The sequence below is a fragment of the Rhyacophila brunnea genome, unplaced genomic scaffold (genome assembly GCF_057557595.1).
Source record: "Rhyacophila brunnea isolate RB1 unplaced genomic scaffold, BYU_Rbru_1.0 scaffold_22, whole genome shotgun sequence".
NCBI lineage: Eukaryota > Metazoa > Arthropoda > Insecta > Trichoptera > Rhyacophilidae > Rhyacophila > Rhyacophila brunnea.
The window spans coordinates 5,346,740-5,373,377 of record NW_028232882.1 but is presented as its reverse complement, the minus strand read 5'-3'; the positions used below and the strand labels follow the sequence as shown (position 1 = coordinate 5,373,377).

General features: G+C 32.4%; 1 protein-coding gene across 1 annotated transcript; it reads right to left on the bottom strand.

Annotated features, from left to right (window-relative positions):
- Positions 1-4,634: 4,634 nt before the first annotated feature.
- On the bottom strand, positions 4,635-26,313 carry LOC147069958 (cytochrome P450 6j1-like). Its single transcript, XM_085949623.1, has 11 exons — positions 26,221-26,313; positions 20,739-20,951; positions 16,601-16,765; positions 15,864-16,012; positions 14,305-14,429; positions 13,138-13,378; positions 11,847-11,965; positions 9,717-9,819; positions 7,842-7,960; positions 6,920-7,052; positions 4,635-4,944 (listed from the first exon to the last, which is right to left on the bottom strand). Exons 2-11 carry the CDS (start codon positions 20,924-20,926, stop codon positions 4,781-4,783), a joined length of 1,506 nt encoding a protein of 501 aa, XP_085805749.1. The 5' UTR covers positions 20,927-20,951; positions 26,221-26,313; the 3' UTR covers positions 4,635-4,780.
- Between the last annotated feature and the right edge of the window lie 325 nt (positions 26,314-26,638).

The window sequence follows — 26,638 nt, the reverse complement described above, 5'->3', positions numbered from 1 at the left end:
CGTGATTGCGAATAACATACAGCCACTCTAAGACAGCCGAGCGCGTAGGCTTGTTAGAGTTATCGCACTCTATCTGATACGATGCGAACGATGCCGTGTTAACTACATAGTGATTCATACAAAACGTATCTGTTCAACCTTCGTTTCACTAAATCTGTTACGGTTTGAGTGAACGTCGCGTCTATATCAACCATCCTGAACTTATCCTCATAATTCATCAACCTCATATATCCGTACGTTTACCGAACCGGCCCCAGCGCGCGCCAACCCTCTCAACATAAAGGTCAGTATCTGGCATCCTGTGTAAACACCCCCCTTAGATACGTAATCCACCAACCAGCAACACCTTCAAATTAAATTCCACTGCTGAAAGCGACACCAACCTCCTTTAAAATATATAATTTTATTCATTAAAAACCACAGAAAGGTACCTATTCGAAAAAATCCTAGAAAAAGAGTTCGAACGACTGCCAGTCAAACACATATCTTTTACTCTTCAAGTAATTGTTCTTACCCTTTGAGCTATCAATCCTCCTATGATACAACCAATAATATTTATTCAATAATCAGTAATTATTATTTTTACCATGTATTGGTTAATAAATTAAGCTTGGTAGGTAGATCGCCACTAATTTCTTACAAAGTCGATCGCAAAAACAAACAAGTTGACCACTCATGATGTTTAGCAAAACATGAAAGTCAATTATGCCAGCGTTTTCCAACATTTTTCACATCACGGCACAGTATTTAAAATATAAAATTTTTGTTGCACATTGTACAATAATACGTCTTACTCTACACATTTTTTCTCTAGTATACCTACACCCAAAATCAAACATGAGACTTATTTAAGTCTTTTTTCCCTTTTTTCCATTCGAATCCTAGCTTGCGGTTCACCAGTTGAGAATCTCTGATTTACGTAACATAGCACTTTTACACATATTATTTTTTAAAATGAATAATACTCAAGATTCAAGAATGTAGCATTCTTTATTAAATATCTATATTTATATAACAACATATATATACGTTTTAATTAAATATTTTTTTATTCAACGAATAATTCACAAGATTTAAGAATGTAACATTCTAATTATTGAACATACATAATTTTGAAAACACTTCTGAGTATATTAAAACCACTAGAAAAAAATCTTTTTGAAAAAAGTAAGATACTCCGCAGGTATTGAACCTGCATCTCTCGGGTATCGCGCCCACCCACATTAGTCCACTATGCTGAAGAGGGCAAACTTAATTACGACAAGTTTTAACCAATAGTAGCTCAATTTGGAAAGCACGTCAGTGAGTATTAAAGGGCCAATAGTTAAAATGTGTTGTACTTAAGTATGACTCCGTTAGCATAGTGGGCTATGTGCGTGTGCGGGATACCCTAGAGATACAGGCTCGATTCCTGCGGGGTCTCTTACCTTTTTCAAAAAGATTTTTTCTATTGGTTTTAATATATTTTCTCAGAAGTGTTTTCAAAATTATGTATTTATACAATTATTATTCGTAACAGCGGGAACGCAACGGTTGTAGACTTACGTCTGATTCGGTGTACATATTTTCCTGGTACATTACGATAAAATCGGTATATTTCACATTTAATTAAAAAATTTTCATCAAATTTGATATTACAATCAATTTTTTCCTTTTAAATATATTTACACTGGATCATGACTTACGGATCATTCTGTATGCGATCAAGGTCAACTTTTAACATCACCGATGACATAACACAATAATTAAAAAATGACATGAAATCGCAAAAAAATAATAAGACGTGGGATCTCGAGTGTGGAAAAATATGGGATAAATAATATGTAAGTTTTCAACATTGATGACTTACGTGATTTACTGTTTACTTTGTGATATTTCTCCCAAAATTTTACTTGGTTTGGAAGTTTAATATTAATAATGCGGCCCTCGTATTCCTTTCATCCGGGGGCTCCAGGTTAGACCTCGGTGAGGGCACAATATACTCGTAGTTATATGATTTTCTCAAAGCCTGAATATTTGTGATTTATTACCAACTACACTACTGTTATTGGCGCCTTATGGCCTATTGTAGTATTAATACAAAGAATATATAGAATTTGAATTTAATTTGTACTTGATAGATTTAAGTTAAGTATTTTTCCATTTTTTTGCGTCCCGGGTTTCGCTTTTCGGCATGTACAGACACTTGCACTCTTATCGATGGTAAAAGTACAACTGACGAATAATAATATAGTAGCTTACCTATATAATATAGTATATTTTTTGTTTGTTGTACGTTATAACCATTTATTTATTTCTTTAATTGTGTTATCTGTCAATCCATAGTGAAAATGCATTGTATTCAGAAAATTCATTGTTGAAAATGTCCCTCAGAGGTGGACGAAACCGGTACTTAGAATTATTTAATTAATCAGTGTTTCTCAAACTATCGACATCTGTGTAAGTACCCCTTCTATAATTTTCGTAACACTGAGTACCCTCGTCAAAAAGAATGTAAATACTTTAATAACAATCAAAATAGATTTATTTTTTCCATTTTTAGTACATACATAAACAAACTAATAATAAACGAAAAATAAAATTCATTCATAAGTAATAAAATATAGATAAAATAAATACAAGTAATATTATAAATAACATTCATTAATAGAATAATAAAATTGTTTATGTTGAGACAGATCATCATAATTTTCGTTCCCCGATTGTTAATTTTAATCTGAGATGCGGTTCCACATCCAAAAGCTTGTTCTTTTTTTTCTCTTAATGTCTACAAATGATGAAAAAGCAATTTTACATAGATACGAAGTTGGAAAAGGCAAGATGTATTTCAGGACTTTGTCTGTTAACTCTGGATACACAAGATGCATTATTTGCAACCAGTTTATGTTCACTCCTTTCCAAGTCGGTTAGAGTCATAACTCACATATTCCAAAAATCAAGTTTTGAGATAATCGCAAAAAACCACCAGAGCACGGTTTTTTGTTATTAGAAGACAAGTTTTGAACTCCATTGAATATAGATGAGTGAGTGAGTCGATTTAAATTATTTAAAAAAATATATATACAATATTTCTAACGGTGCAGATATACAGCATACTATGAGAAATAGGGCTCCCTGATTGGTTAGAAAGGCTTTGGTGACAAAACTCACATTATTCTTTGAAATATGTGACTTATGACACCAACAATCTAACTTTGTGAACGATTTTTCTTTAAGTATATATTAATGCCTTTATGTATTCTCATTGCTTAGTTACATACCTAATTTGATATCATTAATTCTTGTTTAGTGTTATTTTTTTTGCTTACACCCGTTTAGATAATATCAGTTTAAGACAAAAGGAACATTCTCTAAAAGACAAAAGAACACGTTTATATAGGCACTAAACCAATTTACTTACTTAATATGTTTTTTTAATCAAAATAATTTTTACTTTTCAATATTCTGAATTAACGTTATTCCTATATTTACATTTTTGTAAAATCTGGGTTTCACTGTAATATTATTTCTCTTAACGGCCCACGTGCTCGTCGTAGGTCAAAATTGAGTTTTTATTGTATTTTAAAACCATGATCCTGGACACTCCTCAAACGTTGTAGATAATATATTTATATAATTTTGAAGCTTTATTATCCTTTATATTTATTTTAAATATTTGATGACTGCATAAAGTATTTTTGTTTCATAAAATAGTATTCTTTTAAACCTCTCGCTCTAATGTTTTAGAATATAGTCATATTTCGGTACATAACTGTGCAGTGGTGTTAAGATTTTTTACGTTTATTAATTTTTAAACGCATTTATAAAACCATTAGTATAATTTATTACGAGATAATTTTTGTAAAATATTCACGATAAAAAATTATATTGATAATCTCTGTGATCCCAAATTTGACAAGAATTAGGCATTTTATTATTCAAAAAATCGGCAAAATTAACACATTTGAAGATGATTCTAAAGATACTTATTATAAGCTATGTATTTGACCATTCAAGTGTGATAAACATCTTATGAATAATGATTGCTTTATAATAATTATTGACCTAAGAATAAGGTAGTGTTTTTTTGAAATACGCCATTTCTTTTGTCATTCCCCAGTGGTTAAGCTACAACATACGGCCGTAGTCATAAATTGACAAACTATAATTGAAGTAGGGAGTACGCCACGCAAACGCTCATTCATTCTACTGCTCGATTTCAACAACTACAAGATTGCGAAATCTCAAAAAAATGTATGGACTAGCGCTGAGGTCCTCGTCGAATTAATACACACCAGTTGAAACATAGCCATACTCGCTACAATTAGTCTTAATCGATTGGCTTGGAAATTCAAGCTCCCCCAGTTATTCATGATGTAAATTAACAATAAGTATACAAAACTCTCTATATATTATGTCGAACGGCAGCGCAAATTTCAACATACGCTCGCTAGGTTTGACAGCTCAGTTTTTTTGACGTAAAATTTCGCGGGAATACGTTTAGTGTAGCCACCAATCTAAGAAATAAATATCTAGTTTTCGATCAACCTATATTTTTAATATTAATTAAAATTAATATAAAGGACCAATGCGATTGAATCGTTGCGTGTAATTGCAAATAGTGTTAAAACGTTGGCCACGATGGTTGTTGGATCGGGTTGGGTCTGCGCGTTTGCCAATGTAATTAAGCCTTTACGGTAGAAAGTTATAAAATAACTCATTTTGATTCATAAATCACTTCAGGATTATTCAAAATTAATACTTATATAATAAAAAGATTTAAATTAAATAACTAAAATAATTAGAGTGGTTTCAGCGTAATGTGAATACCACTGTTCATTGTAATTGTGAATGAAGTAGGACTTATTTTAATATTTCTATTCATTTCTGGTGACAGTTCAAATGAAAAATTGTTGACTAGGTGTGCAATTCCCATGCGCGTTTGCAATTGTCCGAAACGGAGACCTGAAACAAAACGATATAATAATATGTACATACTCAAATTGTATTTAAATATAGGCACGCACAGAAAGTTACATAATATTATATTGTGTAGTAACAAATAATTACGAGATAAAAAGAACTTTTTATATACCACGTTTTTAAATTTTCTGTTAGACTGTATGACAATCGGGCACATATATGCTAAGAGCGATTTAGTGTATATGATCATATCTATGCCATTCCGACATATTATACATATTATACATACTTCATTCACATTTTTCGGCATTTATATGACCGATCGTCATAGTCTATTTGAGCCATTAATAAATACTTTTTTTTTGTACTTGATAGAAATACTGAATAAATATAGAATACTGAAATGTCAAAATGACATTTCATATTTATTTCCATAGTAACGCGCGTATATATTAATAATTTAGTTGCTAGGACCCCCTTAGCAACCAACAATAATAAATTTCCATACAAAACAGAATTAACCGAAAATGAATTCAATTCTGCTTAAAAATGGCTAAAAGTATTAAAAGAATGCATTGTCGTCGTGTTCATATATTCTAAAAGTTTCAAATGTCTAGCTAGTCGGAAAGTTAGTTAAAAATCTTCAATCGTCCAATACAAATCTTGGACAAACAAGAAAAAAATTGTACTGGACAAACAAGAATACGAGCTAATAAAAACGTGGTAAAATAGGACTGAAGTTGGTCGACCTACTTATATAATATGAGATCATCGACACAACGTCGATGGCCTTCTGGCGTTCGTTAAGCAACAGTTTACAACCTCATACATATAATACTTTCGATAAATTACTGTAAATATTCCAATATTGAATTGAAGCACCTATAATAGATTAATACGATTTAAAATGACTTTAACCTAGAAAAAGTTCTATCACGTAAAGAGTAACTTTAAATAATAATAAAAGTTACTTGTGTTGTGATTAATAATTTGGAAATCAATTATTAATACGAGTAAATCCCTAGCTAATATTATTTGTCTTTTAATCTTTAACCATTTATTTCCGAAACAAATAGTTTTTGTGTTCATTTTTACGTGACATTATTGTTTTATAATAACCTGTTTTTCTTTACCATGTCTGATTCTAATTATATTAATATTATGCAGTGACATCCCTAGACAAAATGCCGCCCCTAGGCAGCGCCAAAACGCCACCCCATTTTTTAATAAGTGCAGTATTTTTTATCATCCTTCCATGACTCCAATATCTGAGAAATGTGCTGTATGGATACATTACTAACAAAATATATACTTACCATTAAATCTAATTTAAATGCCATCTCTACTTTTCAATAGACAATATTGTAAGTCCACGGTTTTCAGATACATTTAAATATACACCTGACAACTTTCAAAACTCTCGAGTGCCTGGCAAAAATATTTTGATAAATTAATTAAGTAAGTATGTACCTATCTATAATTCAAATATAATTCTCAAATCTGCACGTGACATTGCTGGTCATCAAGGATGTGACGGCTAAAGATAACGGAAGTAAACTAGACTCTAATATGTTAATTAATACATTATTTCCAACCAGTTTTTAATGGAGACATATTTCCGTGATTACTAAGTTTAGGTTTAGGTTTAGCCACCCCTAAGCGACGCTCAATCTGCCTACCCCCACGGAACGTCACTGATATTATGGGTCTCCAAAGAGTGAAGGTTTGTATTAACATATTTGTGTTTTTAGAACTATACTGGCGAACCTGACGAAAAAAAAACGAACAACACCGCGCAAAATATTTTTGACGTTTACAATTTTCACAACCGGTAAAATAGCACCATACAATGACAATATGGCGTCTCGCTCACACTTGAAGTATGAGATTGGCGAGACAGTCAGTACTTTTAAGTGTTAACAGTTTTACACGATTGGTGCCAGTAAATCCATGCACGTCTACAGGTGCTATAAGCAACTTAAACTTAAAATTAGAAAAATAAATTTGTGTAACATACCAATGCACACTCGTTTTCCTTCTCCAAATGGAAGATAAGCCATTTTGGGAAAACTTGAAATATTTTCAGGACTGAATCTGTCCGGATCGAAAACATCTGGATTTTCAAAATAATTTGGATCATTGTGTAATCCCTGTAAAGTCAATAATAAGATTTATTATATAATATGTTACACCGAATGTGTGAAATTGCGTATTACATGAAATCGGCAAAATTTTGCCTAATTCATGAAAAATGCAAGCCCGTTGACTTATTCATGAATTAGGCAAATTATCTGTCGAATGCGTCGTTGTAGTTATTGATTGTTATATTTTTATTTATAATCAATGACATTTGACACATTTGGTTAGTTTGATAAGTTGCAAAAAGCACCACCGGAGCGCCACCATCTATTTTGACCAATGCATGAGCATTTGACACATTTGGTTTAGTTGCAAAAACACCACCGGAGCGCCACTATCTAATTTGCCCAATCCATGAACTAGGCAGAAAAATTACTGCCAAATTCACGCACTCGGCAGATATTTTGCCTAATTCATGAATAAGGCAACGGGCTTGCATTTTTCATGAAATATGCAAAATTTTGCCGATTTCACGTAATACGCAATTTCACACATTCGGCGTAACATATACATATATAAGTACTCTAGCTTGCCAGGAATAGCATGTTTATATATCGCTGAAAACAACGCTGCGATGGCAACATTGGTCATGCGCCCGAACATCAAACAACGCGCATCGCCATCTTGAATCACTTCTTTCAATATAGGTAGGTAAGGTAGGTACGTCACTATAATATTATGCAATTCTTATGTCCAGCCGTCATTTTGAATGTGTTTCGATTCAAATTAAATAAAACTTTTTGTTTCAAGCTACCGATAAGGTATAATATAATTTGATTTCGATGTATTATATTTCTCACCATTAATGGTATGTAAATCATAGTTCCTTTATCAATGGTAACGTCGGTTCCAGGGACTTTATAACCTTGCGTGCATATACGATCCAGAAATGGCAATGAAGGATATTTTCGCATTGTTTCTAAAAGGAAGAAAAAACATTATTTAATTTCTATAAATAATTTATATGCGTTTATTTTGAATAAAGTTATATATTATGTTGCTAGTGAGTATTGTAATCTGGAAGAGAACTTTAAATCCCAGGATTTGATAAGATTTAGTAACGTTTGGCATATTTTTTACTGTCTGTTATATTAACATAGTATAAATTTATATGAAAAACAAACAAACACGGAATTTCGCTTTCAGGCACTACTGTTTTTTTTTTTTTTTTTAGAAAGTATGACTTTTTTATGTTTTTGGTTTAAATTATCGCACCCCCAGACCTACACTGACGTAAGTCTTAATTTTTCTGTTTTGAGTTATGAATGCAGTTCAATTACATTTATTTTTCTCCATCTCAGGAGAACACTGGCCTATCTCTAAAAAAATATTTAACGAGATATACCCCTAACTCCAGTGTTATTTTAAATAAAATGAGTCAAATATCGAGAAGAACACTCCAGTAACTCTGATACTCTGAAATGATTGCCAATAGAAAGATATATTTTTTTTCCAATTCTACAAAAAAATGGTCATTGTAAAACCATTAGACATTAAATTAAGTACCATAAACATGGTTCAAAAAGTTTGTTTCGGCTCTCCTGGAAAATGGCTGATTTGACTTACGTCAGTGTAGGGGAGTGCGCTATATATAATTTTATCCTCGCGAATCCTCTGAAATAAACATCGAATAGCAGTTTCTTAATTGGTAATTTAGCAGATACCAATAAGTTTAATTATAATGTAATTTTATAATCTCATAAAAGTTATTCTCGATTATGGTAAGTATTTACGAGTATATTAGATAAAAATGTATCTATTTATAAAGTATGTAAGTAACCATTTTCTTTGAATCATACACTAATTCACAAAAACTTATATTTTTTTCTATATACTACACTTTCGAAAGGTATCAAAAAATCTAGTGGGATCCCAGGATTGAAAATATTTTTTATAACCCTTTTAAGACATTGAATAGATTTAATAAAACATATATCAAGCTTTGGTATACATTATTTTACTGTATACACGAATTCTCTGTTCTCAATCTAAATTGTATATTTGTCTTAATTTATCTGTTTACCAGAATATCTGTACAGCACATACACACACAACACCTATAGTCATGCCCCCCCCCCCATAAGAGGGGGCTGACAGGGCTCTAGCCTAGGGCCTGGCGTGACGGGTCGATTACATATGTGAGATAAAAACACACATCACAAATTTGCTCTAATATGCAGTAAAAAAAAGTCGCCTGTGGTGCTATTTCATGCGGGGATTAGTAACATTTAAAAAATGAGGTTATACCTAAGATGCATTTTTTTATTGTTTTGTGTTAATACTCTACAACCTCAACTACAAACTGAATGCCCCATTAATTTTACCTCCAACACAATTTTGAAAACGCTTTTGTTGTGCGTCACACATGCCATTAAACATATCGATAGGTAGGGGGGCCTGTTTTAGGATGTGGGGGCCACGCCTATAATAGTATTGTATTGGATTGCATAATAATAATAATGATGGCGTAATCGGGCCCGCGTGGTAGCTCTCTTATTCGATTGTTACTCAGGATGTAACTCACGTAAAATACACCGGCTTTATCAAAATAGATAGATACCTCCAAATCTGTTTATAGTATTATTGTTAGCAAGAATGTTGACAGGTAGCACTGATATCTGATATTTGTTTCTAGTAGATAATACTTACCATTATTGTGAATCATCTTTACTTACCAGAAAGTACCATATTAAGATATTTCATATCATTGATACTGTCATAGAAAATTTCACCATCATGTTGAGCCATACTTTCTCGGACACTTTCCCTTAATCGGTTCTATAATAAAAAAAGTATACTTATTAATTATCTGATGTTGAGTGTGAGTTTCAAAATTTGAATATTAAAATATAGCAGTAATTATTATTGTTTAACATCGATATCAAACTACCAATGTCCGACATGAACGATTAAAGTAATATTAAATATCCGTTATGTCCAAGTCTCACAAACTGACTCACCTGCGCGGCGTCACAGTGATAAAAATGTATTTTTTGTAAAACATCTTTTACGCCCTTTTAGTTTTATCACATCTATTGAATGCGTAACTCCAAAACTATATTCAAAAAGTCCTAAATTAAGATTAAAAAGTTCTGCGTCGAAATGATAAAAACATTTTTTTTTACCAAAATGTATTTTACGCCCTTTTCGATTATCAATATCGATTGCACGCATGACTTTACTGAAAAACGATATAATATTAAAAAAGTCGTAATATACACTATTTTTAGCCAAAACGTCTTTTATTCTTTTTTTGGATACTTAAGCTCGTGCAATTCATATCTCAAAAACGAACTGTATTATATAATAATATGGTTCCATGACAAAACAGAATAGTAACAAAACAGAACAACGATATATTATATTATAACTATGACCTTTAAGGAAAAATATAAATTTAATATTGAAATTGTCTTATCTCTATTATGTTGATAGATTTTTAATAGCACAGATTTTCAATACGCCATAATTTTTGCATTCCTAATCGCTAGAAAGCCTCAAATAAACGGAACTTTGCCGGCAAGATATCCTTATATCTAATCTTAATCAATATAATATGTTCAACCTAACCTAACCTAACCTAGCCTAACCTAACTTATAGATTCTACAAAAATTAATGTTTCATTTTTCCAATGACTGTTCTGTTTTGTCATTTTGTGATTAACATCTTTTTGCGGTTCGTGGTTTAAGAGTGTCCTCGAATATTTCCTTAATTTTTAAAAATTTATTCAAGTAATCCATTCGGTTGTATGTCATGACATATTTAATTTCTTCAATTGCAAACCGCCAACTGTTCATTTAATAAAAAAAAAAACTGAACGGATTTTCAAGAAGTACTATTCACGCGGAAACATACTCATATTAGGAAATGGCGATGAGATACAATATGCTTTTTGTCGTATTATATACCGTAGTGACCGATGACTGTGGGTTTTCACTATTATAACATGTATCGTAAAGTTCATTTTGAATTAATCCGGTTTGCAACTAATGCATAGATATTTAAGAAAAATCAAAACCCGAATATCTCCGATTAAAAAAAAATCTGAAGCACATAGAAAATCATCTCGAATAAGTCATGTTTAGTATTAAAAAAATATAGGAAATTTGCAACTCTCTTTTGCGCACACAAGCGGGACAGTGACGTCACGTGGCTAGTCGAATCTAATAAAAATAATTACAAGATAAAAAGAACCTTTCAAATACAATGTTTTTAAATTTTCTGTTGAATTATTATGCTCAATATGCTCAAACTTGTACTTGATATAAAGTGAATATAAAACAAACAAATATAGAATACTGAAATGTATAACCATGCCCTTAGCAACCAATAAGAGTCTTTTACTTTTTACGGATTTTTCTAAAATAACTTTCCATACAAAACAGAATTAACTGAACATGAATTCAATTTTTCTTAAAGATGGCTAAAAGTATTAAAATAATGCATTGGCATTACATTCTGATATATTCTAAAAGTTTCAAAAGTCGGGAAGTTAGTTAAAAATCGATTGCAAGATTTGTACTGGACAAACAACCACCGGACAAACAAGAATACGAGCTAATAAAAACGTTGTAATAGCATTTATACATGCGTTGATGCAACATATTGTTATTCAATCTGCGGCTCATGTCGAGTTACATTTGTTACATGCGATAAGCAGTTGTTTTTTCTACCAAAAATGTCACACCGAGACTGAGTTATATGTTTTGTGAATGACCACAAAATCACTTCGAGAAATTTGATATGTTGCAGTCGAGACGAGTTTCTATGTGCGACAGGGCTAACGTATTTTTGACGTAATTACCTGAATATCAAGATTCTTTGCCAATTCGTAAATGCATAAACTCATCGTCGTAGATGATGTTTCGTATCCCGCTGTCAAAAAGACGAAGCAGTGGGCAACAAAGTCATCTCCTTCAAGTGCTGCACAATGAGATTACAAAGTTATGTTTTTATGTTATAATAATAATAAGAGAAATTTAATATTATAAAATGTGGATTATTTCATTAGATTGCGCACATCATGAGACACAACAAGTAGAACTCGTATAACATAGTCCTGGATTGTTGGATATGTTCGGAGATCGGAAATCTTCGGGATTTACCACAGAACAGATGAGGCGTCTAATTCCAAAAAGCGATAAGTCCACATTTCGTCAAAATCGAGAAAAAAATACGCACGTATTCTTTGTATAATTTTACACAACATGTATTGATCTATAAATTCCAAAACGCGACATAACCCTTCAAAAAAAAGTATTTTGTTTCGATTTATTACAAAAAGTGCCAAGTCCTGAAATATGTGCCTTAGGCAGAGTAAATTAAAAAGAGAAGTACAAACAGCGCTACGTCCAATTTTATTTTTCCTGTATTTATTACATTTAAGAGTTTATCGGCTGAAACAAATTGCCATTTGGTTCTAATTTTGACATATAATACAACTTAAAAAATAATCTCACGTTAAAATAAATAATTGAAGCTTGAAACATAAAAACGTTATTTCCCGAAAATATTGAATTGCGGACTTGTCGCTTTTTGTAATTAGACGCCTCAGATAATAAATATAATTCCTATAGACAATATTCAATACATTACATTTTGATGCAGGGATTCGAATGTGTGAGTGTCCTACGAAAATGAAACACGCATTATGCATGTGCAATAGTGTGTGTCATACACAAATATTAAATGAGCATCAATGCATAAACGGAGAGCAGTTGTCAGTATTCGACGTATGCCGTATTCTTGACAGGTGTTTAAGTTTATCCCGGATTATTCCTTACTCGAGATCGGTTACCTGGGTAAGGAGACCCTTTAGGTATTTCAGGTCTCATTATTTCTGATATGGACAAGAGGGGTGATACTGTAATGACTTTTAGTTTAATGGTTTGATTGAATAATAATGAAAGTAGCTTTGTTACTCTGGGTTTCCATAGATTTAATGTAAGTAGGTAGCTATTAATAAATTCTTGTTGACTGATTTTATTATAATTGATACGTTAAATTACTTGATTATCTCATTTTCATTCACAAGCAAATCTCATCATGAATGAGGTGACGAAAAAACAAATGAAAAAATAAGAATAATTGTTTACCGATTCTATTCTCAACATCCCCGTCCAAACCTCCCTTCTTTCTTATCTCCATAGCGAGATCAAGAAAATCTTGTCGATTAACACCGGTTTCCTCCCTCAACTTAACAGTATCCCAGATGACTTTCCTCATGATTTCATAGCTTTCTTTTGGCGCGTAGCTCATAGAGAACATCTTCACAATATTTGGCGCAAAAAACATGAGTAGTTTTTGAATTGCCACGGCTCTGGATACTTTGAATGTCTGTAAATATGAAAATAAATATATAAATACATTTCATTTAAAAACATACATTTTAGTATGAATCTATGCAATTTGATTTTAACAGTCAGTTAGTTCCGAGTGATTAGACGACTCTAGCGGCTTATCGCGTGAATCATTTGTCCATATTTGCAATATTGATAATTATGTCAACTTATAGTATCTTTATTTCTCACGGTTACCATCTACCCATTGATACGGAAAGCAATGAAAGTAAATGAAATGTCAATAAAAATGTGGATTTAAAATATTATTATTTATATTTATGATAAATTAGGTTAAAAATAATATAATTGTTAAAAAAGTTCATTATCGTACATCGCAAATATACAAAATGATTTCAAACTGACATTAGTATATTTCGCATACTATTTTCCAAGTCAGGTCCATCAGTCCAAATGGCCGTATTGTATCGGGATTGTTTACCAAAAAGGGCGTAAGTGAAAGTTTGCAACTTTCCAAGAAATCAATTTATTTGAAAAAAAAATATTCGTTTTGACCAAAGATGTTGAATCTTCTTACAAATGGAACCGTCTGTGGTTTCTCTGTAAAAATCACTTATCATTTTGACGTAAATGCAATTTTTGTATAGGGGAAAGAAACCCTAAACTGCACAATACTGGAAGTTTGTAAGAACAATTAGTGCAGTATTCACAGGTGTAGTGTATTTTTTGACTCTATCTCTATTATTCATGACGGCTTTGTTAAACATTCTCGATTTTTCATAAACATCTTTCACTAACTACTCTAAACTCTAACTAAAAATGGTTATGACTTCGTTACGGAACAACTATTTTTTTAAGACGTTGTTTTCGTACAAAATTTCTTTTACGCCCTTTTGTCTTAGCAATCGTGTTAGTTATTAATATATTATGATATTATGTTGTATTGTCCGGAAGATTACTTACGGCATTATTGACATCGTTCATGTTAGATTCTGCAGTAAGCGCCTTACCTTCAAGTCCAAAAGCGCAAGCTGATATCGCATTTGTTGTCAATTTACCCATCTCTATTTTCATTTCGACCGACTTACCTAAAGAATAAATTAATAAAATTAGGTTTGGGTAAGAAAAGTGAATTCGATTTTTAAATTTTCCGGCCAGAAAATTAAAATTTAAGCTTAAAAGTTGACATCGTTCAAAATGAATATTAAGAGCTTTTGTTATTTATTTTTGTTCTTCCTCCGAAAATAATTTTAACCGAGAAATTTAAGAAATCCCGTTTTTCTTAAAAAAAAATCATTTAGTTTTTTAATCCCAGTTGCAGTCGGTAGCTTAGCTTTATGACGATATCTCGATTTCCCGTGAATCTCATTGACGATTTCTTGAGAAATGAGGATTGTGGAAATTTAGGAAAATTAATTTCTCGGTAGTCGAGATTGGGGTTTTCTGATTATTATTCGAGGATTCTCGAGACGAAATTTCTCGATCATAAGTAAGTACCTACTACTTAATACAATATTATAATTATTATTGTGTTTTAATAAATCATCACGATAACAGTGACATCTATACCTAATTTAGCTGTTACCAATCGTAATTTTTGTAATGGAATTAAAATATTTTACGTAAATTGATAGCGCTATCTACCCAGCAACTACCGCAGCAGTAAATTAAATAATTATATTATCAAGATCTATGACATTACGACTTCCATCTCGTATATTATATTATGAAGTAGTCGTACCTACGATAAATTAAATTATACTATTTTCAAAGCTATTGTTTGAGCATAATATTATGGTATAGGGTGTATGTACATATTTATTTATTTATTATGTTAATATTATTAATCGTAAGTATGAGTGTTGTGATCGAGAATTCTCGAGAAATAATCAGAGCAGGCCAGACCAATCATGAGAAAATAGTTTTCCGAAATTTCGAGAATTCTCGTTTCTCGAGAAATCATTTTGTTGGCTAAGTTGTTGTGGCACAAAATTGTTACTAGGCTAAGTTGCCTAAGAAAATCTTATATTTCGGTTGTATTGGCCGAAAAAACTAAAAAAAGCTCTCGTTTTTGATAGTGAACAGAATTTTCAAAATATCAACGTCAAAAAAACATTGACCGAAGGAGCTATAAAAATGCTCTCGACATTCCAAGTAAAAACAATATTGGCGGAAAAAGCTAAAAAAGGGTACTTATTTGACTTTCATTGTGAACGGGATTTGATAAATTGTTCGAGAATCTCGAAATCAAAAAACCAATTTATAATTAATTCTCGAAAAATATTGTTGATTTAGAGAATTATTGAATTTCGAGAAATCAAATTGTTGAGAAATCGCAGGCTTCAAATATGAGTGTTTAAATTTTCAGTATTATTTTCAATAACCAATTCATCGATTACGTCCTTCTAATAAGCACTCTGCCACTGATAAACCATATGAGTGGACCTTATCAAGGCTGCGTGACTTAAGTGTAAGGTGGACTTATTATTAAAAATATGTTGTATTGAGTCCTGTTAACTTACCATCAATGGCCATAGTCCTTATATGTTCCATGGTCATCTGGCAACACTCGTTTACATATGTCGACATGTTCTTTATTCGGAGACTCGTGAAACTTGGATTGAATTTACTCCGAAGGATGCCCCATCGGGGATTTTGCATAGCAAATAACCTGTAAACACAATAAATTAAAAAATATTCATTCTATCTACCTATGATAGTCAACTATTTATTTTATTCAACAAATAACTCACAAGGTTTGAGAATGTAACATTCTATATATCGAACATACATAATTTGAAAACATCTCACTAGAAAAAATCTTTTTTAGAAAAAAAAAAAATACGACACCCTACTGAACTTCAACCTGTAACCGCTGGATGCAGGGTCAAAAAGCTCGGCAACAACAGGTCAACAAAATATACTATTATTGAAGTAAAATTGTAAAAAATATTCCATTGAAAGAAATATTTACTATGCACAAAAAATGTGTAGGTATATTCATCAGAAGACAACGTAGTATACAGACCACAGAACATTGAAGTTAATGGCCTCACTGAACTGCACCGCAACCGTGACCGCACCACACCTGGTTTTAATCAGTATCATGGTACCGTATGTTTGTTTGTGAAGCATTTTTTTTTAAATCTGGGAATATCTCAGGAGATATTCCCAAAAGAAAAAGGGAGAGAAGAGCACGTAGAGGAAAAATTAAGAATTTTTATAAATTTAAAAAACAATGGTATTTTTCTTAATTTACCCTTTTGCCATTAATGGGTCGTTCTCCTCGTCGAGACCAAACGCTCTGTCCTGAAAGTGGTTGAAGTCTCTGATCAATACATTCTTGATGAGTTCTGTGTCCCTCAAGAGTAAAGCTGGTTTGTCGAATGCAAAGAAACCGACGTAGGGCACATTTAGGAACTTCCTGGAAGTATTATTTAAAAAATTAGTCATTAGTATATAACATATCGTGTGAGTTACCATGGTTATATAATGCGATGACAACCTTGCCAGAGGTCGAAAGCAAAAGGGACTCTCAGTCACGCACATCTTGAGATATGGACATAAAAATAATGATACAATTTTGAAGGGATTTTAGGTATAGATAGTATAATATTATATAAAATGAGCATACTGAGCTACTTTGAGCATTTTTTGTCATCTGCCCATCTATTTATACACAAGTTTTTCATATTTATATATTGAGGTATTATAATTGTTACAATAAGTTAGCCGTCTAAAATGTTAAAACTGTCTATCTCGCACTAAAAGTTAACACAGCCAAGAGAGGTGCTGTTAAAACATAGTACTTTTTGCAAGTTCAGACGGTTAACTTATTGTAACAATTAACTGCCTTAATACATAAATATGATAAACTACCCTCGACAGCCCCTGATAGCCGCCGATAGCAGCCTTGTGTATTGAATAGATGCGCAGGTCTAATATGAACATTTCCGAGACTGACTGTTGTGCATTTAAGGAGAGTAGCCCTCTCTCTTCTTATCTAATCGATTTTAATTTGAACTAATTAAAAAATGAGATTATGAAATATGGGATATATTATTTGGGAGCTTATTCTAAATTATCTGTAGACTTTGTAGTATATGAGCAGCATGCACAATCTAAGATTTCGTTCCTAAGGATAAGTCGCCGAAAAGCATGACTTAACTATAAACAATCCTGAGTATAGAGTTAAGGAATCTTTAACCATAGACTACTTTTGTTATGAACACGCCCCCTTCTGTATTACCATTTACCACTGACAGCTACTGTCAAAATAAATTCGCATGTCTATAACACAGTCCATACATTCAAATTCATTTAACAATGTATCTCAATATGGATATTGATAGTGTTAATTCGTTTGGCATGTACTTGCAGAATATTATTTTACTTTTATACGCCAACCCGCAGAAATACAAAATGCCAGGTGAAGAATGACACTTGACGCTAGTGTTACCATGTTAAAAAAATATCTTGCGGTGCCTGTGGAATCACGTATAATGACTTATAACGGAAACATAAGAATATTATAATTAAATTTTAATATGTATTTATAGTTATTGCATTTATAAAATAAAGTTGTCATATTTTTGTCATCGTTTAACAATTATAAAATAATTTACCTAATTTACCTAACGAGAATTTTTAAATATGGTATTATTTTCAATAGAAATGATCTTAACTAAGGACAATGTTTCTGCATAGTGTTTTCTGCTAAGGAAGTTTTAGTTATGACAAATGTTTCTGCATTCCGCTCTATGACTGTAATAGATTTTCTGATAGAAAGAAATCAACGTTTATTTTTATGTTCATATAAAATGTATGTTTAATAACATAAAAAGTGTTATTGTAAACATCCTAATTTTAAATTAAGTATATTGGTAGTGAAATATATATTTACCAAAATTTCCATTCGACTTTGTAATTGATGCATAATTAGAAATTAAATCGTTAAATGTTACTATCTGTACTGTCAAAGATGTGAGTTAAAGTCCGATTTAGTATTTTCCGAAGTTTTTTTTTCTAAATTGTGTTAAATAAAGAAATTTGCATTCTTAATTCTGTGTAAATATATAAAAATATATTTATCTTACATTACCACATAAAATTAGCTTGAAATAGTTGGTATATTAATAATAATAAATTAATTTATATCATTGAATGTTTTATAATATATAAAAGGTAGGGATATTTTTATCAGTTTTATAGAAAGAGCAAGCGATGAACCGTGATTGATTAAAATTCCATAGGTACGACTTGTTTTTTAATATTACGAACATAATATTATTATTAATTTTAAATATAATTATATACAATAAAAACGTAAATAGTATTGTCTTTTGTCGTTTAAACCTACTCGGATCGTAAATGTTATACTGATTAATACACCATTGTTAAAAACAAATCATAACTAACTCGTTGACGTATTCTTGAGTTAAAGTTTGTAATAGTTCGAAATATTTCTTTGTTCATTACAACGTTTTTATTAGCTCGTATTCTTGTTTATCCGGTGGTTGTTTGTCCAGTACAAATCTTGCAATCAATTTTTAACTAACTTCCCGACTAGCTAGACATTTGAAACTTTTAGAATATATCAGAACACGATGCCAGTGCATTCTTTTAATACTTTTTGCCATATTTAAGCAGAATTAAATTAATTTTCAGTTAATTCTGTTTTGTATGGAAAGTTATTTCAGAAAAATCCGTAAAAAGTAAAAGACTGGTTGCTAAACGGGTGGTCCTAGCGACTAAATATATACATGCGTTACTATGGAAATCAAAATGAAATTTCAGTATTCTATGTTTGTTTGTTTTTTATTTACTTCATACCAAGTACAAGTTTGAGCTTATCGAGCATAATAATTCAAGAGAAAATTTAAAAACATTGTATATATTTTTTTAATCTTGTAACTATTTTACTATAAGTTCAGTTTTTGTGGTTCATATTATTTTGTATTTAAACTAAAACCTTCACACAAGATAACAAACAAAAAGTTTCTAAAATAAAAATATTTGATTATTAAATCAATAATAAACACTGATTTTGTTAACTCATTAGGGCGTAATAACAAAATTGAAAAACGACATTAGTTTCTTAGTTTCACATATAGCTATATTTTCTCAGTCGCCTTCAAGTTGGAACTTCGTCACGGAATATCTCCTGCTGATGGAACTTTTGGGACGTACTATTATGAATAATTTAACGCCGCACGTAATTGATATGCAAATGTCTTTTTCGCTCTTTTGGCTTAGCAACGTCGTAAATTTTGAGTTTCTTCCAGACATCTTTAAAATGAAAACTTTAATTATTATTATACCCCGTTTACACGTACATGGATTTACTATTAATTGATGGTGCGTATTATCGCGGCCATAACAAGAAAATGCACGTGTAAACATGTATTATCATGCAAGTTGCATGCATGAATCAAAAAAGTTCAGGAGCTTATGAATTTTCGCGCGAGAAATGAGATTTGCTCTATATCTGCGCCTGCGCAGTAGAAAGATAGTGGCAAACCTGCCGGTAAAAAAACGAACCACACTCCGCCCCGTTTTGAGGTTACAAATATATACTATAATTTCGAAATAATATTTGGATGTTTGTATGTAACGTCGCTTTTTCTTTATGCAAATCCACACGCGCAGTCGGATTTCGACAACATTTGGACAGTGGACGGAGGCCGATGAGCCGGAGTGCGTGGTGGGTGTCTCGAATTTCAGATTTAACCCGTTGCATACCGGGGACAGTTTTACGGTTTTTGAAACGCGGAATTTAATGCTGCAACCCCCAATTGAAAATGTCGCTGTTCGTGTACATTTAAAAAATATGGGTGTTTATTTTAGCTCGATCGGAGGTCAAATGGCAAAGTTAGATGCAAATAATTGTGTTATTAGAATTGCTAATTTTGTTGCTAATGATTTTGACAAAATTTGGAGAGTAGACGGAGACCGACGAGCCGAAGTGCATGGTCGGGGTCTCGAATTTCTATTATATTTTTTACTTTTTTAAAGTCAATCCTTTGCACTTTACGTATTAAATTTAGAATTTTTATTTAAAAAAATTAAACCATTACAATCCTGGGCAGCGCCGGGTGATACTGCTAGTAGTACTATAAAATGACAACACGCGTCTCGCTTACTCTTGAAGAATGAGATTGGCGAGACAATCAGCACTTTTACGTGTACACAGTTATTACCGAGATAGTTTAAAATACACACTATTGCTGCAAGTAAATTCTTGCACGTGTACAAGTGTTCATCTAGGTACTTTAAATATGTAACCGTCTTAATGAGGATCGTTTCTTGCTCACTGTCAGTGACCTCGTGAGATTCTAACAGTTTTATTCGATTAATCAATATAGGATAAAACATTATAGATTTAGATTATGTATTACTTGTACATGTCTCCCAAGTGTTCTCCAATGGAAGTCTTCATCATCACAACCTCGTACAGGTTACCGAATAAGACTATCGGCTTGTCATAAGGAACTCCCTTATTTTTCCAATATCCAAAATTCCTGGTCATGTATAAGTAAATAGACACAAGGGCACTTACGAATACTATTAGAAACTCGACAAACATTTTTCAGAGTGATTTCTTCGGATATCTGCAAATGTAAACGGTATCTAGTTATTAATTATGTACTTTATTAAGCCAAGGTCCTGTGCTACTGTAGTTCTACTAGGGACATTTTAGCGATGGAATAAAGAGTATGAAATTTAATAGAATTTTCTGATAATTTAGATTAAAAAATATTTTATCTAAAACACTAAAAAATGTATGCTAATTAAATTTAAAAAAAAAACTACTGTAAAATGTGAATTCATTATTGGTTTTTATACTATTACTAGCTGACCCGGCAAACGTTGTTCTGCCATATAAATTATTTCTAGTGAATATTTTGGTTGTTAAATAAAAAATAACGAATGTATCGTAAGTGTTTGGAGATGGGATCTATGACAGAAAGAGAAATGGAGCGCTGTAGACGATGACCGCCGATAAAAACAAAAAAACATCAACCATTCATTTTCTCAATTCAAAATGAGTAATGATGTTCATAATGAATGAATTACCTGTGACAGGATCTCGTTGTTTACTGTTTATGCAATATCCGTCTTGTCCCTTCCAGAAAATTAGCGGATATTGGAGAGCGTCGTATGAACGGTGTGTGTCAGCGATGAACTCCAGATTATTGTTTCTTCTTCGAATCACGATTTCTCGCGTCGATGTGCGGTCGCCAACCATGATTCCAGCAATGTCGCATTGAATCGACGTACGTGCTCTCCAGCTGGTGTTTTATCAGGATTGATGACAATAGCGTGATTGTCACTTTGCAATTCGTGCATGTGTGCTTTGAAGAATTTCAATAATTCATTGTGCACATTCAACAGGGCGTCCAGTTCGCCGACGATGCGCCTGGCATTAGGCGAATTGAGGCTATTGTAGCCGCAACGTGCATCCACATGATTGATGTCCTCACCGCCGCGCCCATGAAGAAGATTTGTAAAAATGTATGTGGTTCGTTTGGCATTGGCAGCAATGAGCCTACTTTGTGGTATACTTGGCCTTTGATTTTGAACGTAGAATGGAATTGTTGACCATTTGCCGCAGTATTGTGAACTATTTCTGTTGCTCCGGACGAAGTCATTTGGAAGCATGAATTGAATGTGCGAATGGACTTCAGGAACAGGTTTGAATCTGGAACCGTGCCGATGAGCAAGCCGTTCAATGGTTCTGGTGGTATCTCAATTTCTGGTAGTTGCACTTTTCCTGATGCGCAACACATCCCGGCTGACTCATGTTTGAATTTGAGCGCATGACAATGGGGACATTCTTTGTCCATAGCACCAATCAGCACTTTCGGATGAGCGGAATATTCAATATCTGGCTCGTACTCGAATGCGAGACGAAGGAACGAAGCGGATGTAAATGTTCGATGTACTTGTTGGCGTTGTCGGTCATTTGCTCTGCGTGTGTTAACTACGAACCGGCGCGCTTGGCTCCGTTCCAATTGTCGTTGTTGATTTCGTTCAGCTCGTGCCTCTTGTAATTGAGATGCACGCAATTGCGACATGCTTACACGCACGTTTTTGTTATCTTGTTGGATTTGTTCGTCTGTTCTTTCTGCTCTACTATTTCGCATGTTTGTTGCTTTATTCGTTCGATGGCCCAAATGGCCCCCCTTGCGTCTTGCTAGCATTGTGTACTGTAATACACGCACATAAAAATAGATAAATTAAAATAAATCGTACAAAATTTTGCACGCACTGCGTTGTGATATGCCGAATGAAATGTCAAAATGACGCGACGCTTCTCTTGAATTCTTCTCGCACGTAGCGCCATCTGTCATTCAACAACATAAATAATTTCGTTCTGTTTGAAATACGAACGACGGTTAAATTTGTTCATACAAAAATAATAAAATCGCGATTAAAAAATGGGAGGGTGGGGGTAGGAGGGTGAAAATTTGGGGTTATAGGTATTTTTTATGCCAAATAATAAAAAAAAATACAAAAAAAAAATTGTCAAAAAAATAAAAGAAAATTTTCTGGATAGAGATACCCTTATCACCTAGCGGCATGAAATATACTTGTTGACCTATTCTCATACCTAACAAATATACATAAAAAAATTCATAAAAATCGGTCGATCCATTTCGGAGGAGTTCAACCACAAACATCGTGACACGAGATTTTTATATATATAGAGATAACATATTTTTCTTTAAGTAGTTCTTAAGTAGTTAATTAGATCTTTAGAATGTATTAAAAAGATTTCTAAATAACTCTTAGTTTGACTGTGTTTTGATTTAAATAAAAAAATGATTTTTCTAAAAATATTAAAAATGTATATAGGTTGAAATCTATTTTATTTATATCGAATCGAGTTTGGTACTCTTACAGCACTACATATTATTATGATTTACTCTTGTATGATGTCAATGTTTGATATAGTATAGCAATTATTCTAATATTCTAACAGGCATCTTTTTCTATAGAAAATTCTATTCCTTCTTCCAATTCTTTTCCTATATTGTGTTGTTCACCCTGCTGCCATATGGATAATGAATAAACCTAACCAATAAACACCATGGCCGCGCTGCTTAAGCGTCGGCCTATAACGTCGTGGGTCCCAGATTTGAGTCCTGGGTGTGGCAAGTACACATATTGTTTTTCATTTTGTTTATGAGTCAGAGTATGGACCTAATAGGCTGAGCAAGTGTCTGACATCCATTAACCTCCACTCTGTGGACGCCCATATGATCTTATTAGTATCGGACATGGTCGAAAAAAAATAAACATGAATCAACTCTTCATGATTGTGTCCACGAGGGGGGGGGGGGGGGGGGGAGAAATTTCAGGTATTATTAAAATGAATGTAATATTACTTCTTATTCCTCTTTGCCAGGACCGGAACCTCATGACTTAGGATCGTGATCCTGATGAGGCTAGTCTAAGATACAAAACAAACGGACATTCGATTCCAATAGTTATGACCGTGAGGTCAGGTGTTTATACCTAGGCTCAAAGTTAAAGAGTCTGGGTATGAAGAATGTACCCGGGGAAGTGCAGGGTGTCCGCGGTAGAAGCAACAAGAAGCTATAAGTTGTCGGCGGGGTACCTCAATGTGGAAATAAAAATTAATAATTTAATAATTATTATGGATATTTTTTCGAAATGGATCCCCAAACCGTTTTCTGTGTGCCTAGTCATGTCCATTACTAAAGACAGACTGTGTATGATTATAAATTTGGTACGATTTTCAACTACGTAATGTCAAAATTATACGATCAGTAAAGTCAAAATATAACCAATTCTATAATATCGTGTATTATATTTTAAATAACCGTACCTATGTTTGTGTCAGTGGCGAAGGGTGACTTTTTGAAAGAGGTAAGCTGTAGGAGTAACCATGCTTGTCAGATATATTTACGGGAAATAAGAAGATAACCCAATAGGACTACTGATGAATAGGAACGCTAAATCGATGAATTTTGAAAAGCTTAATTGGTTTGTTATAATAAATTTATAAAAATATGTAATTGGTTTGAATTACTTATCTATTTTCCTAAACATTTATAAACGTAACATACGCTCAAAACCTATCATCTTTGAAAATATCCGTTTTGTGTATATATTATGTTCACAATTTATAATTTAACCCGTAAAACTAGACATTTTAAAATACTTCTATATTTAAAACACAGACTTGTGTACAATATCAGATATATAAATTATCTAATGCGTGAACTAATAGATAAATATATTAGTTAGAAATTATTTTTAAATTATCTTCTTATTAATTGTTTTGAATAAATGTGCTCTAGCGATGTAAGCGCTAACTAAACAACTTGCACATTTGTTTGCGGGACACCAGACATCTTGAAATTATGAGAAAAAACTTCATATTGAAAAACCCGACGATTCACGCCAAAATAATCCTATACAATATGTGAAGCGAATATTTTTTTTTAAACTTTCGAGAGATACCATAGATGGTGCTTATTGAAATATGGAAAAAGATCGTAAAATTATGAAAATTATACGATAGATGTCTTTGGGCATATTGAATATATTATTATTTGTGATTATATAAATACGTTAATATGAAAATAAAAATTATTTTTCTTAAGAAGGTAGACTTTAAATAATCGCCTAGTATGGAGTCTTCGCCATTGGTTTGTGTACATGAATCATTTCGCGACTAAAACATTTCATCCAATAATTATTGCTGTGCATATTGCGTTTATCAGGAGCGAAAGGTGGAGTTAGAGATGAGTAGATTTGACATAAATATTGCACACTAAACTTTGTCAGTCGTACATCTGTTTTCATTGAACCAACACTAAATAGGTAGTGTTGATTTGGTTTTAAAATATTCAATTATACCCTGCATAAACCGAGCCATAATAGCTAACAGTCAAACATATTCGTCTATCTATTATGGTTATCCAATAAATATGACTGAAAAAGTGTGCACTATTTTTGTTGGATTGTCCATAGCATACCTATACTGCAATGGATTGTTTTAGGCAATATTTAATTGATGTTGAAAAACTAACCAGCCCCTCTGTAGCTTGTATTCTTATTTAAATGAATAAAATATGTAAGTATGACTGGTAAATTTTAGTGTGCACTACACAGAACAGATTAATAAATATAATTCTGATAGGATAACCCAATAGTTACATGTAAGTTGTACGTATGCAGTTCATCGTGGGACACTTATTCGTGCGCCGCAGTACGTGAATCATGAGTTCGTATATCATTTTATCAAATGACGAGTTCTTCGTTGAACATTTCACCGTGGAATACATTTGTACGTATCTTACAAAATGCGGTGATAGTTTGGAAATAGTACTGTTCCAATTAGATTAAGTCTAACCTAACCTAACATAACCTACTAAAGACATCTCATAATATTCGCCGCATGTTGTAGCATACGTACAAATATACTCCACGGTGAACACGTCGTGTTTAAGTTTATCCCATAATCTTCCACACTCGAGATCGGTTGCCTGTTTCTCCACACCCGTTAAGTATTTAAGTTACTATAATTTCTGAGTTCCCTGGTGCACTATTTATGACGGATCTTAACAGCCTACCTCCACCCTTCGCCACTGGCATTTATGGATGAAAGATAAAATAATTAATTTTGGATGAATATTGTTAGTAAAACATTTAAATTAATTAATTATTAAGAGAAAATTTGACAATTATAAATTTATTAAAAATAAATGTTAATTGAAATTATCCGATAACCTTCTGAGAAGAAGATCGTGTCTAATGTACTTAATATTTTTCTTGTCTAGATTTTTTTTGAAACAAATAATATTCATTTCATAATATTATGGGAATAAACTAGTAGGTACTCACGATCTGTAGCATCGGTAATATTAACTCTATTAATAATGAGGCAGATGGAATTTGTATATACGTCTGTCTGCTAACAACAATAAATTGATCTATATTAACCGTTTGTCCACTAAGGCCACGAAATTGAAACTGCCGATGTCACTAAGGATGTCAAAAAAGTATCTATATTTTGAAGTATAAACTTCGATATTATATCATCGATATTTTTTTGCAATACAATACTTTCTTTACATACAATACCGGATATCGCTGGATTTTTCTATTGATAACATAAGTGCTGTTTTTATTTCTAATATCACTCCCGTTACTCTAATGCAGTGGCGAAAGGTAGAGGTAGGCTGTTTCGATTCGTCATAAATAGTGCACCACTACACTTTGTCAGGCAAACGTATTTGTTTTCGTTGAACTATGACTACAA